The sequence below is a fragment of the Penaeus vannamei genome, chromosome 11 (assembly GCF_042767895.1).
Source record: "Penaeus vannamei isolate JL-2024 chromosome 11, ASM4276789v1, whole genome shotgun sequence".
In the NCBI taxonomy this organism is placed as follows: Eukaryota; Metazoa; Arthropoda; class Malacostraca; order Decapoda; family Penaeidae; genus Penaeus; species Penaeus vannamei.
In genome coordinates this window covers 14,299,911-14,315,146 of record NC_091559.1, presented here as the reverse complement: position 1 = coordinate 14,315,146, position 15,236 = coordinate 14,299,911, and the positions used below count along the sequence as shown (strand labels likewise).

General features: G+C 41.4%; 1 protein-coding gene across 1 annotated transcript; it reads right to left on the bottom strand.

Moving 5' to 3' along the window:
- Positions 1-10,262: 10,262 nt before the first annotated feature.
- LOC113823991 (facilitated trehalose transporter Tret1) lies at positions 10,263-13,369 on the bottom strand. Its single transcript, XM_070127414.1, has 6 exons — positions 13,282-13,369; positions 13,090-13,107; positions 12,558-12,952; positions 11,847-11,993; positions 10,718-11,739; positions 10,263-10,404 (listed from the first exon to the last, which is right to left on the bottom strand). Exons 1-6 carry the CDS (start codon positions 13,367-13,369, stop codon positions 10,263-10,265), a joined length of 1,812 nt encoding a protein of 603 aa, XP_069983515.1.
- Between the last annotated feature and the right edge of the window lie 1,867 nt (positions 13,370-15,236).

The following is a 15,236-nucleotide window of genomic DNA, read 5'->3' as shown; positions in this document are numbered from 1 at the left end:
TGGCCAGAGAGCTAAACGCCATGCTATAATACTTTACGCAATGATTATTATGTAATACATCACGTATTTTTTGTAGTTTTTTATACCTATCAAAATATCCATTGCAGAAGCATTGCACCCGGTATGGCAATGGATGCACATCCGCCATTCGACTGGTCTCTATTATTTCTTAATGCAGTGTTTGGTGTGGGTGTGAGTGCCCAAGGGTATGGCTGGGTGTCGGAGGTGTTGCTGGGAATCAACGGGGAGAGCCGGGGTGGGCCTCGAGTGGCTTGCTGTGTCTTGCTCAGTCTGGAGGACCGACGAGTGAGTGGTCTCGGCCCGGACGCTGGAGCTCAAGTATCGTTAATTAAGCTGTCTTCGAGAAGCCGCTGATGGTGAGGTGCGAGGACCAACCTGGGGGGAGTATGCCTTGCTGCAGGTGGGGGGGGGGGGGGGGGGGGTCGGCTACACCGGGACCCAAATGCAAGTAATCATGCCACATTAGCACACACCGTCGGCTAATATCCATTTATCAGATATGTATCATGCAACCTTTCCTCCGTGTCAGTTCTGTCATACTGTACATACTCTCCAATAACTATTTTACTGTAGTGGAATATTTTTCAAATATGACTTTTTGGAATTGTTTATCAAGATGGCAACACCTATGAAGGTAAGGCGGCATATCTCCCTGATCTAAACAAAACAATTAACAATGATATTTGCATGATTTCTTGAACCTAGAAAATGCTTTATACGTCAAACAACTATGTATGACAGCTAAATCAAACAGAAATTTGCAAATTCGTTGAGGATTTATCAACTGCTTCTCGGAGCTACACCATCTAGTAGCAGCCAAACGCACTAATGAAATGAGATTTTTCTTTTCGCCGAAAGCAAACTGTTTCAATAAGTAGAAATCATGATGCGTTATATTCAGTGATGGGCATAGATGCACAGAACCGTCTAAGGCGATACCAATGCATCGATACGAGAAATTTGGCTAAAACGATTCCGATACATCGATTCTTCGAAGACAGTGAATGCGATACCAATACGTATCGCCGATGCAGCATCACCGATTCGTTATTGTAAGAAAATAATGAACCTGATATACCAATATTTCATTTGGATGACTGATGCACTGTAAAAAGTGTTTTTCAAAATCATGCGTGGATATTTTGATGAGTTTTGCCCCAAAGTAACAACTGCATTATTACAAGCGACAGGTTCGTAGCACTAAATGCGTTCTGTAAGAAAATCAAAAAGCCGTTCCTTTATGGCCAAGGAATGGAGGAGAGGGCCCCCTGCCTCTCTCACACTTCTTGAGCGTCACTGTCAACACCGCAAGCGAACGAGAAAGAAAAACCAATCAAAACACACATTTATAAACAGATAGGTTGACAGAGAGGGTAAGGGGAATCAGATAGAGAAAGAGAATGAGAGGAGAGGGCTAGTCAGAGAGCGAGAGAATGAGAGGAGAGGGCTAGTCAGAGAGCGAGAGAATGAGAGGAGAGGGCTAGTCAGAGAGCGAGAGAATGAGAGTGAGATAGCGAATAAGAGAGTGGAGGAGAGTGGGAGTGAGGGGAGGGAGTGATAGGCAGAGAGAGGGATGGAGGAAGGAAGGAAATGAAAGAGAGGAGGGAGAGATAGATAGAGAGAGAAAGGGAAGGTGGGGGGGGGGGGGGCAGCGATGGAGAGAGGGAGCGAGAGGGAGAGGAGATGGAGGAATGAAGTGAGAGAGGAGCAAGAGGTAGAGAGAGAGATAAGGAAAGAAAAGGGGGAGGCAGAGACAGAGAGAGGTTGTGAAAGAGAGGGGAAAGCGACAGAGAAAGAAAGAGAAGGGAGGGGGAGGCAGGGATAGAGAGAGGTAGTGTGAGAGGATAAGGGAGGAAGAAAGAGAAAGAGAGGGGGGAGAGGGAGAAAGAAAGAGAAGGGGGAGGCAGAGACAGAGAGAGGTAGGGAGAGAGAAGGGGGTAGGAGAAAAATAGAGAGGGGGAAAGAGAAAGATAGAATGAGTGAGGGAGGGTAGGTGTCACAAAGATATATATATATATATATATATATATATATATATATATATATATATATATATATATATATATATATAAAGAGTGCGAGAGAGAGAAGGAGAAAGAGAGAAAGTGAAAGGAAGAAAAAAAGAGGGGGACGAGATAGAGAGAGAAAGAAAGAAGGGGCGACAGAGACAGAGAGAGGTAGTGAGAAAGGGAGGGAAGGAGAGAGAGAAAGAGCGAGAGAGAGAGGGGGGTGTGGAGTGCTTGAGAGAGTGAGTAAAAGAAAGACGGACAAAGAGAGAAAGAAAGAGGGGTGGGATAGATAGCGAATATAAAAAAGAGGGGGAAGGGAGAGGTAGTGACAGGAAGTGAGTGAACTGGTGAGTGGGAGAGAGAGAGTGAAAGGGAGAAAAAAGAGAGATAGAAATAAAGAGAGATAGTCACAGAGAGAAAGAGAAAGAGAGAGTGAGTGCAAGAAATAAAGATAGATAGAAAGAGAGATAGATGAAAAGATGAGTGAGAGATTGAAAGACTAGGTAAATGGAGAGAAAAAGAGGGAGAAGAGATAGAAAGAGAAAGAAAGAAGGGGGGTGGCATAGACAGAGAGAGGTAGTGAGAGAGTGAGAGAGAGAGGTAGAGAGAAAGACAGAGTGAGGAAGGGAGGGAAGGAACGAGAGAGAGCGAGTCACAAAGAGAGAGAGAGAGAGAGAAACAGAGAAAGAGAGAGAGTGTGTATTGGGGAGAGAAAGAGAACAACAGAGAGAGGAAGAGAGACTGAGAGAAAGAAAGAAAGAGATAGAAATAAAGAGAGAGAGTCATACACATAATCATACACATACACACACACACACAAAGAGGGAGAGAGAGAAAAAGAGAGAAGGAGGAGAGAGAGAGGGGGAGGCGTAGAGCGGGGGAGGGAGGGTAGGAGAGAGAAAGAGAGAGAGGGAGAGAGAAAGGTAAAAAAGAAAGAGAAAGACATAAATAAAAAGAGACAAGGGGAGGGGGGAGGCGAGGGAGAGGAGGTTGGGAGGAGGGAGGAAGGGAGAGCAAGAGGGAGAGTGAGTGAAAAAATGAGAGAGGGGAGAAATAGATAGTGAGAAAGCAAGAGAGAGGTTGAGGGGGGGTGGAAATAGATAGAGATATGGAGTGAGAGAGTGTATCAGAAAGGGAGTGAGTGAGTTAGTAAAAGAAAGAAAAAAAGAGAATGACGAAATGAAAGAGAAATAAAGAGACAGAATATGATAAAGAGAGAGAGAAAATAATGATAAAAAGAAAGAGGGAGAGAGAGATTGATAAAGAGAAAGAGAGAGAAAGGGAGAGGGGAGATAGAGCGAACGATATCGAGAGATAAACAGACAAAATTAGTAACAGAGGGAGACAGAGAGAGAGAACCTGAGAGAGGGAGGGAAGGAGGGAGGGAGGGTAAGAAACAGGGAGAGAAAGGGTGTGTGAGCCTGTGTGTGTGGGGGGGGGGGGTGCACAAGTATATATTAGGCGATAGGATATAAACACGTATGTATGATTCGTTTCGTTCATCTGGAAAGCACTTTATCTTGTGCTAAATCCTGATAATGTTTTGCGCTATCAAGACCCTACAAGCCATGGCGCTTCTATGCGGAGACGCATCCACACTCGAACAGCAGAGCAAGTAAACACGCGTTTGCTTGTTTCAACTCAAGCAACTACAAGTTAAGTGGTTTGAAGGTGGGAAATTTATTTTACTTCCTATAAGGCTGTTGTATAATATTTGGTATCTTAAATGTTTCCATTCTGATTCTGAGGGAGTGGGTATACTATGTTGCGCTCTACTTTCCTTTGTCATATCTATAATTTCTGTTCTCTCGTTTGCCAATTCATGTCTAATCACTGTGTATGCGTATATGTTTATATATTATCTTGATGAGTTTATGAAATAATTTCCCGTAATATGAAATGTATAAGATGCCGTTGTCTTTGATGAGTATTTTTCATACACGAATGCCTGGAATTATTTGATACCTAAAATGGCATTATAACTGCACATTTCTTTACAAATTTAAACGTTTCTTTCTATAAACATCTACGTATGGCAGCTGAGTGAAATTGAAATTTGCAAATTCACTGATGTTTGCAACCTTTCGTTCCTACCTTAACTATCCAGGAGCTAATAGAACAAATGGTGACTTAATTTTGTTTCCTCAGACACCGATTCAGAAGACTGAAAAACTTTAATTTTCTTTATCACAGAACATTCACTTAATGCAAAATCACAGTAGGTATATAGTGAATATATATGTGCTTCATCATTGTGAGTGTGTGTGCGAGTTAAGGAAGTAAAGATGGCCTTTTTAAATGCAGCTGTTTGTCATTACCGTTATTTGACTACTAGTTTGCGTACTGCAAGTTTAGGATTATTGGTCTTACATTTGGAACATTAGGAACCACGTTCAGCGCTAAATGATACAAAATGTATTTGATAACCGAAATACTTTTTCCTTGTATGAACTGACCAAATTGTAGAAAGTTCAACAATTTTGAATATGATTAGTTGCATTTTCACGATAAAAGAAAATCAGTATTATGTAGAAAAGAGCAAATATTAGGAAAAATCATACCAACTAGAATAATTAGTTTTTATTAAAACCTTGTCCAACCTCCATTATTTTCTATTACTAATCGTAGTCTTTCCGGGACAGAAGCGACGTGCTTATAGATCAGTTCCAGTTTCCTCCGCATTACCTCCCATTCCCTCTTTGCATGCTGTATTAACTGTTGAGAGGTTCTTTCATTGTCCGTTTCCCAGACGTTAACAATATTTGCCCAGACATTTTCTATGGGGTTCAGGTCACATCATTGCTTGGCCAGGGTAAGACCTCCAGGTGGTTTTGGTCTTGGAACCATCTCGTAACTACTCTCGAAGTGTGTATGGGGCAGTTATCCTGCATTACAATGATTGTTTCTGGGAACGGCAAAGCATAGCTCCGTACCGACGGGAGAAACACTTCTTCCAACAATTCTATATATTTCTCGGAATTGAATCTTCCGTCTATTTCCGCAAGCTCGCCAACTCCATGCAGGAAGATCCACCCCCACATGTTACATGGCACGTGGCCACTTCTCGCAGTTTCATAGATATTTTGTCTATCATATCTGGAAATTATAGGGAGATTAGAACATGAACATAACGACATACGGCAATAATCTGTAGACTTATCTTTTCTATACATCATGATACAATAAAATGCAAGGTGAAAAAGGTTATATTGACATACCTTGTGTTATCTCTCCTCCAGCAATGAAGCTTCCCGTGCGCGGTGGAACAAAAAGTTTTTTCATCAGTCCAGATAACTCTTCCCCAGTAATCCAGATCTTTGTCGATATGCTGCTGGGCGAATTGGAGACGACCTTGGCGATGACGTTCGGTCAACCTCTCTTTTACAGCTGGTGTACAGTGATGAATCCCATCTGCGTGCAATCGCTTTCTCACCGTGCGACTTGTTACTGGGAGCTGTAGTTCTTCTTGGATTTTGACCGCATTGACCACCGCCTCCCGGATTTGAGCATCCTGGTCTGCGGTCGTTTTCCGTGGAGCACCGGAACGAGAGCGGTCATTCGGGGCGCCCTCCTCCTCCCATCTCATCCACCTGTAAACGACAGATCGTGAGATACCCAACTCTCTGGAACTTTCACTGGGAGTGAGACCACTTTCCCTCATCCAATGATGCGGCCTCGAGTTGCAATTTTCGTTTGCCTTGCGTCCAACTTCAAAGGAGAGTCAGCTAAGCCAGAGTTGCCTTTCACAGGCAACCCTGTTATCTCCTCGGATTCCCCAGACGTCACAGTTTTTTTTTCTTCTTCTCTTAGTTGTCTCCCCTTTCTTTAATTACCCTGTTAGTATTGGGTTAAGAAACAAGCTTTCAGCTTCCTGGATTTTTCGGACATTTCGAATGTCTGAAAATAGTTATTCCATTAACCTGAGAAGGGTATTATAAAAACTTTGACTTTCTCAAATCTAAATATTATATACATACATACATATATATATATATATATATATATATATATATATATATATATATATATATATATATATATTTACACATCTGTATACCTATGCATATATTCTTGATAGAAGTGAACTGAGAAACAAGAGAATAGAAAATACAAATATAACAGAAAAGTAGAGAACGAGATACATCAGCTAATAGGTCATGCAATGAAGGAATGTGAAATATTGCGGAAAGACTGTGAGTAGTTATGGAAAATAAGGGGGATTGGAAAAAGTTTTATTAAAAACGAATTGTTCTGGTTAATTTGAGTTCCCCAATATTTGCCCTTTTCTAATACTGTGTTCTTTAAAAGTGAAAACGCAACCAATTATCCTCAAACTGGATGATCTTTCTACCAATTTTGTTAGTTCATACTAGGTATGAACTAACAATCAATCAGCATGAAAACATATCAAATGCCAGATATCATAAATCCTTAGAGGGAATAAATCTATTTCTCTCCTTCAACCACTTAACTTGTAGTTGCTTGAGTTGAAACAAGCAAACGTGTGTTTACTTGCTCTGCTGTTCGAGTGTGGATGCGTCTCCGCATAGAAGCGCCATGGCTTGTAGGATCTTGATAGCGCAAACCATTATCAGGATTTAGCACAAGATAAAGTGCTTTCCAGATGAGCGAAACGAATCATACATACGTATTTATATATCACTGCCTAACGTATACTTGTGTGTGCGCGCACACACACACACACACACACACACATACATACATACATACACACACAGGCTCACACACCCTCTCTCTCTCACTCCCTGTCTCTTCCCCTCCCTCCCTCCGTCCCTCCTTCCCTCTCTCACGTTCTCTCTCTTTCTCCCTCTGTTACTCATTTTGTCTCTATTCATCTCTTTATCTCGTTCGCTTTATCTCCCTCCTCCCTTTCTCTCTCTTTATGTCTTTCTCTTTATCAATCTCTCTCTCCCTCTTTCTCTTTATTATTACTTTCTCTCTCTTCATCTCTCTTTCACTTTATCATACTCTCTATCTCTTTATTTCTATTTCTCTTCGTCATTCTTTTTTTCTTCTTTCTTTCTTTCTTACTCTCACTCACTCACTACCTTTCTGATACACACACACTCTCACTCCCTTTCTCTATCTATTTCTCCTCCTCCCCTCCCTCTCTCGCTTTCTCACTATTTCTCCCCCTCTCATTTTCTCACTCACTCTCTCTCTTGCTCTTCCTCCCTTCTCCCAACCTCCTCTCTCTCGACCTCCCCCTCCCCCTGTCTCTCTTTTCATTCCCATCTTTCTCTCTCGCCTTCTCTCTTTCTCTCTCTTTATATATATATATATATATATATATATATATATATATATATATATATATATATATATATCTTTGTGACACCTTCCCTCCCTCACTCATTCTATCTTTCTCTTTCCCCCTCTCTCTATTTCTCTCCTCCCTCCTCCCTCTCTCTCTCTTTCTCTTTCTTCCTCCCTCTCACACTACCTCTCCCTTTCTCTGTCTCCCTCTCTGTCTACCTATCTGTTTTTAAATGTGTGTTTTGATTGGTTTTTCTTTCTCGTTCGCTTGTGGTGTTGACAGTGACGCTCAAGAAGTGTGAAAGAGGCAGGGGTCCCTCTCCTCCATTCTTTGGCCATAAAGGAATGGCTTTTTTTTCTTACAGAACGCATTTCGTGCTACGAACCTGTCGCTTGTAATAATGCAGTTGTTACTGTGGTGCAAAACTCATCAAAATATCCACGCATGATTTTGAAAAACACTTTTTACAGTGCATCAGTTATCCAAATCAGATATTTGTATATCAGGTTCATTATTTTCTTACAATAACGAATCGGTGATGCTGCATCGGCGATACATGTATAGGTATCGCTTTCACTGTCTTCGAAGAATCGATGTATCGGAATCGTTTTAGCCAAATTTCTCGTATCGATGCATTGGTATCGCCTTAGACAGTTCTGTGCATCTATGCCCATCACTGAATATAACGCATCATGATTTCTACTTATTGAAACAGTTTTCTTTCGGCGAAAAGAAAAATCTCATTTCATTAGTTCGTTTGGCTGCTACTAGATGGTGTAGCTCCGAGAAGCAGTTGATAAATCCTCAACGAATTTGCAAATTTCTGTTTGATTTAGCTGTCACACATAGTTGTTTGACGTATAAAGCATTTTCTAGGTTCAAGAAATCATGCAAATATCATTGTTAATTGTTTTGTATAAATAAGGGAGACATGCCGCCTTACCTTCATAGGTGTTGCCATCTCGATAAACAATTCCAAAAAGTCACATTTGAAAAATATTCCACTACAAAGCCAACGACTACTAATATTGCGTGTTTTGCAATCACTTTATTTGAAGGAAATGCAATATGAAATGGCTTGCTTCGTTTCGAAAAATAGCTATTATTATACTTATTGGTTATTTCTATTCGACCAATCACGCTCAGTCTTACAAACAAGCTAGGGTTTTCGCCCCATTCATAGAAATGCTATTTACTCTATGTTTACATCGTACTTGTTGCCAGAAGTATGAAAGTGGGTTCCTGCATGTGTACTGAAATATAATTCCGCAACTGTACATATACATGTATGTATGTATGTATGTATGTATACGTATACATAAATATATAAAAATATACAAATATGAAAATATGTATATATCTATATACAAATATATGTCTCTATATCCATATGCGTATGTGTCCGTGTGTGAGAGAGAGAGCATATAAATTAGACGAGAGGAAGAGCAAGAAAACACTCGAATATAACAAGAATATGATGGGAGTGAGAATAATACTAAGAATAGAGCCATAAAAGTTGAAGGCAGAGTTTATTTGTAGATAGACTGGTAGACGAGGAGATCTCGTCAGTCACAGACCCTCGAGAACAAATGCCGTTTGACAACTCGGCTGGGGAGTTGCTAGTTAGTACCGATTAAGAGGCACACATGACGGCAACACTCCCTTTTCTACAGTTTTGACGAAAACGCGGCACGCTGGTTCCCACCTTTTAACGGCAGTGGCTGCAGGTGGAGGCGGGGACACCCTAGACTGGGCTGTCCTCCCTTTTTCTTCTTTTTTTCTTTTTTTTTCGTGGATTACCCCTTTATTGCTGATTGAGATACTGCAGCACGGACGAAGGTAAAGTGGTCGTGGGAAAGCTTATTTTTAGTGGTAAAGTTTTGTTTTATCTTTTATCTTTTATCGCTCCTTTTAAGTGATTTCATTTTCAACACTGGAGTGTCTATAATCAGTGATTTTCTTAAACTCTTATTAAGGTTTTAAAAGGTTGATTTACCTGAAGGATCTATAAAGTGCTGGTTCATTTAACTTACCTGAAGGATCTATAAAGTGCTTGCTGGTTCATTTAACTTGCCTGAAGGGATTTCTATATGAGATAGCCTTATCCGAAATCCTTCACACGTGGTGAAAATCCCGGGCTCGTCCTCCCCGCTCTGGTCACGTTTACCATGTCTTGCTGATTCATACATTCTACACTACACACATCACAACATGTGTACAAAATCTTTCCCTCCTTTCCACAGGCCCTTCACTCACTGTCTTCTCCCAAAGAACACCCCGTTCCCATACGTACTAAACAGGTGGTGGCAGTGAGCGCTACTGTTGTACATTTCTGTACAGTAAGACACGGTAACAGAATAAAGTTCAGTACACTACAGTTCCATTTATGTGCATGTTGTGATGTAGCCTATCAGGTCTATCAAAAAATTCTCATATGCATAATATGGTTGATTGCTACCTAAAACTAGACCTGTTCGGTTGTGCAATCGTCATTAAAAGTATTAACAAAAAAGTGCACTTTTGCTAAGGTAAAATCATATTTTCAACAAAAAACTAAGGTAATTTTCAGGGATCTGCTCCAACAATTCTAAGAAACACTGTCACCCAAGCCCAGAAGCAATGGGGCTTCAAACCGGGACATCTCAGGTTAAATTGCAAAGATGATGCCGTATATCAACTGCAAGAGCTTCTTTCGAAGGATAAATATAGGCAAGCTCCTTTGAGGTACTTGAAAGGCACTGCTATGTAAAAAATCAATTCCGTGTAAAAATAATAAACATTTGAAAATATAAGGATTTAAAATGCAATATATATTTTGAAATCAAATCATTTGAAATATATGATTATTATTATTTGTGCAGTTAAGTATTATTTTCTTACTGGGTGACGCTCTTGCTATGCCGGCTTCTCTGATTACCAGACAATACATGTTCTACTTGCGGCCAAGAAGTAGATTATGCGAACTCGGAAGATGAGGGAAGTGGAAAAGTTGAAGTTACCTCCAACTTGTCCTTGAAAAACGCTCGTGTGACCGCCATTTTACCGATAGCATAATCTCCATGTAGATTTGAAATTTCAAGTGTATTAGTTATTTTACTGTTTTAAAGTAAAATAAGCATTTTTTACTTGTCAAGTTTAAAAGTTCTCAACTCAACTGTGAGAGTTGATTAAATCCACATTTCTTATTCTGCCATATTCCTCCTTAAAAATGTGATTGCTAATGTCTATCATAAGGATATCAGGTCATGTCGTGTACCCATGTCATACCCATCACTTTGTAATAAACGAGTTTTGATATATCTACATCAGTGATGGAAACAGAGGCTTCTGAGGATCGAATTATATATTTTCACTGTAAACTATTGATATTCTTTCTCGAATGTCTTCATATAAATGTAGTGTTCCTTACAGATGAATAGTTTGTAGTGTAGCTTTTTCTGTTTGAATGAAAGCTGGGATTGTGGACTCTGTGACTGAGGCTGAAGAGGAGGAATCGTCTGACGAACTGCTTGAAGAAAGCCTATCACCTGCTCTGGATTTTGATTCCTGGGTGCTTTGCTGGGCGCTTCGGGCATCTATAGCACCAAGTGGTATGCATGGTAAGGTACTGGTTCGTGGAGGAGTGCACGATCCGGCTCTGGTATTTGAGGGTGTGCATGGCCCTCTGGAGGAAACTGACGAGGCCAAAGAGGCGGTCGTGGCCTCGGCTGAGTCCCTTTGAGTCTGGCTGAGGGAGTCTGTGAGAGGAGGCTGCTCCTCTGCTTCGAAGGACAGGTTATCTTTTCCTTCCTTGGGACCCTTTGCTACGAAAGCCTTCTCCATGTCCTGCAGAGAGCGGCCTTTTGTCTCGGGGATGAAGCAGAAGCTGATTATGGCGATAGCCAGATTCAAGGATCCGAACACCATCAGCGTTCGTCCGAGGCCGAAGGTCGCTACGACCTCTAAGAACATGTAGTTTATGCCGAAGGAGGAGGAGAAGTGGAAGGTGGTGATTATGGATGCTGCCATGGACCTCACTGGTGTTGGAAGGAGTTCGCCGAGGTAACCCCACGGGATGGGACCGACACCGATCGCGTGCGCCCCCACGTACGCCAGCATGGATACCAAGGTTACCCACGACGCCCCTTCCACCTCCAGGAAAACCGTAATTCCGGCGACAGCCAGCGCCAGAGCCGATATCACCGCCGACGTCACTAGCACCGGCTTTCGGCCAAGGCAATCCAAGATGAAAGCCGACATTAATGTACCGCCAAAACGGGTCAAACCGACGAACACTGTACAGTAGAAGGCGTCCAGCTCTACCTCTGCGCTGCGAAACATGTAGACTGTGTAGCTAAAGACAGGGGCTTTACCACCGAGTTCCCTCAGGATGAACAGAACAGTGATCAGCACCACGGGGCGGATGTTACGACCTCGGCGAAGCTCTTGCAGCTGTTAGAAATTACAATAGAGAATACCAGAATCATGTGATGCCCGTAAAAAGATGAAAAGAAAAGAGATAAATGAAATAAATGAATAAAGAAAACCTCAGTATTAACCTGGTTCATGACATTGGCCTGCTTGAGGGTCGTGGTGCTCCTGATGGCGTCCAGTTCCTTCGTGACGTCAGCGGTGTGACCCAGCAGGACTCGCAAGGACCTCTCGGCTGCGTCGATCCTCTTCTTTCTCACCAGCCAATATGGCGACTGAATAAAGATTTTAAAAATCAAATTAAATTCTCAAGAAATCAGGGAGGAAAAATAGAAATATTCATGCATAAGGCAACTCAGATAATGTCCACTGCTATGCACCCTGCATAGCAGTGGTTCTCAACCAGCAGGCAAATGTCTGTATATATTTGTTTTTCCTTAGTCATAATCTACTACTAGGCAATGGATTTTCCGTTGATTTAACATGTGTATGAAGAAAATACGTGTAAGTTTGATAGGTAACCTATAGTCCAGACAATATGCAGGCACAGACAGTATCCCCATCATTTCATAACAATTCCGAATCATTGAATACTACCAAGTATATTTGAATCCATCATATACTGAATATATACAGCAGACTAATACTGGCAACTTCTCGGATTTGGAAATAAAGCAAGGTTGATATTGCGAGGGTCTGGCAACGTTCCTGATGGTTGAAAAAGGTAGTTATATGGTGACCTATTCAAATTCTAATGTTGATCATGTAATTTCAAAGTATATACAGTATATAACAACGGAAACAGACTCTCTCACTCCCTTCCTCAGTCGGACGCTTACTTCAGGCACGAGAAGCATGAGCAAGACCAGCGGCATGAAGGGGGCGGCCGACACCGCCGTGGCAACGTCCCAAGGCAACAGGTAAGCCAAGACGTAGGAGAGCAGCATCCCAGCACAGGCCATTACCGCAGGCAAGGTCCCTGCCAAGCCCCTGATCTTGACGGGGGACAACTCAGCGATCAGCGGTTGTACTATTGTGGAAAAGACAGATGTGCTGACCGCCAGTGCAGCTCGGCACACGTACAGCAGAGGGACCCACGGCGTATATGCCTGTATAAACCACAAACCGGGCACGGGGCACATCGCCAGGAACAGGAGACGGCAAGGACCCACGTGTTCCCCCAGGGTTCCGGCCAAAGGACTGGCTCCAATGCTTACTACTAAGTTTAAGGACGCTGAAAATGATTGGAAGAAAAAGGTTAATGTAGATGAAACAAAAGCTGTGGTAGATTTATTTTTATTAGCTATTATTCCGAAAATAGTCTTTATTGAAAACTGTGGATCAAATTGATTCACAAGCTATGGGTCATACCTCTGACACCAACAAGTCCTATTAATCAAACAATATTGCATGAAACTTAGAATTCACTTTTTCCATCATTGCAGAAAGAGAGAGAAACTGGATAGATAAATAGAGAGAAACAGAGAGAGGCACACTTAACTAATAACTGTATAGTAACAAGCATAAAGACCGCGAGAACGTCGTCTCACTCTAAATAGCTACCTAACCAAGTCACATCCTGAACGGTAACCGTGAATCTGGTCGTGTCTTCTTGCAGCTTGGGCAGCACCGCCGTCCACCCACTTATCATGCCATTGAGGGTTGGCAAGCAAGCTACTATCAACACACACAAGATCTATGGAAGAGGATATTAACAAGGGTGAAGATTTGTGTTGTTCTTTACCTACAAAATAGTATGAGTAATTAAAAAGACGAGAAAAGAAATCTTATCATCGAGATTTGTTGTCAATGTTATTATCAGTATTATCATGATGATATTTTTACTATCAAAATAACGATGATGTTAATAATAATAATGATAAGGATACTAATAATGATAATGATAATAATGGCGATAATAATCAATAAGGATAATAATGATAGTGATAGTGATAACAATAAGAAAAATAGCAATGAGGATGATGATAATGAGAGTGATAACAATATGAATAAAAATAACAAGCATAATGATTGTCCTAACTCCTGCCCCTAAGCCCCCTGGGGTTAATGGGAGGCTCGGGGGAGGTGGGCCTTGCCAGTCCTCCTAGAGATAACCCTTCGGCAAGGTCTCATATAATTGGAAATGCTGGAGGGAAGGGAAATGCCCGTTCTAGGCGGGCTGCAGGCCCCGTTGGGAGGGCGACTGCTGGTCCGGTATAGCCCTAGGGAACCCCACAGGTGGATGTTGGGTCCCGCAGCCTGCCACCCCCTTTTATGTGGAGTAGCGTCGGCGGGGGTGGCAGAGGTGGCGTCCACCCAGAGTGACCGCCCGAGGATAAACCTCTGGTAAAAAGTCAGGGCTTGGAACATCCACTCTTTGCGTCAGGTTGCCTTTTCTATCGAGGGAACTGGGGAGGCTGAGAGTGGAGGTGGCTGCTCTCTCAGTGCAAAGACCTGGTACCAGCATGAGCAGTGTAGGTGGCTATACCTATTACTGGTCAGGCCGCAGCAATGGTCTCCATACCCTCATTTCGATGAGGGTATAATGGTATTGGCACTGAAAGGGACTTTTTTTCGACTTTCGATTTTTCTTGCCGATTTTGATGAAACTCACACCCTTTAATTTAGACCCTCTGATCCCTGTGATTGATTTTTTTTTTTTTTCAAAATCGGACAAACAGTTTTTGAATTACTGTCAAAACGGCAAAAATTCTTTAAAATCCAGAAAAAAAATACACGCATTTTGATATGGTTTTTGAACAGATTCATCCTAGATCTGTTGCTTGTTTGAAGCAGATTTTTCGATGTAGACTTTTTTTCCTGTTTTTTTTTTTTTTTTTTTTTTTTTTTTTTTTTTTTTTTTTTTTTTTTTTTTTTTAGATTTCTTGCAAAAACGACAGATCTGTATTTAAAAAAAAAGACACATAGGAAAAAAAAGAGTCTAAATCGAAAATCTGCTTCAAACAAGCAACAGATCTAGGATGAATCTGTTCAAAAATCATATCAAAATGCATGTGTATTTTTTTTTTCTGGATTTTAAAGAATTTTTGCCATTTTGTCAATTTTCAAACTGAGAGCTTCGCAGTTTTTCAGTGTTTTGACAGTAATTCAAAAATTGCAAAATCCATCTCAAACAAGCACTAGACTTTTTATTCAGCCACAAAATGAGCCATAAAACTTTTATTTTGGATTAAAATTGTATCTGATACAGCTTTTGTGCCTACAAAGGTGGTGTATCAACATATCAGCATTTTTCGTTTTCTTCCTTTTTCCATGTCTATCTTGGTATCAACAAAACAAGGTATAAGATTAGTCTTCCTACACCATAACCCTCTATCATCGATCTACATTCCGTAATCTTTCGGACATTGCCAGCACGTAAAGGTTTCTCAAAATCTGACGTATAGTGTAGAGTGGTGGCAGTGATCTGGGGGGTCTATAGGCCTACATTGACCATTTTGTTTAATACTCAAAAATCCCCCCCCCCCCAAAAAAAAAAAAAAAAAATACAGCCATTC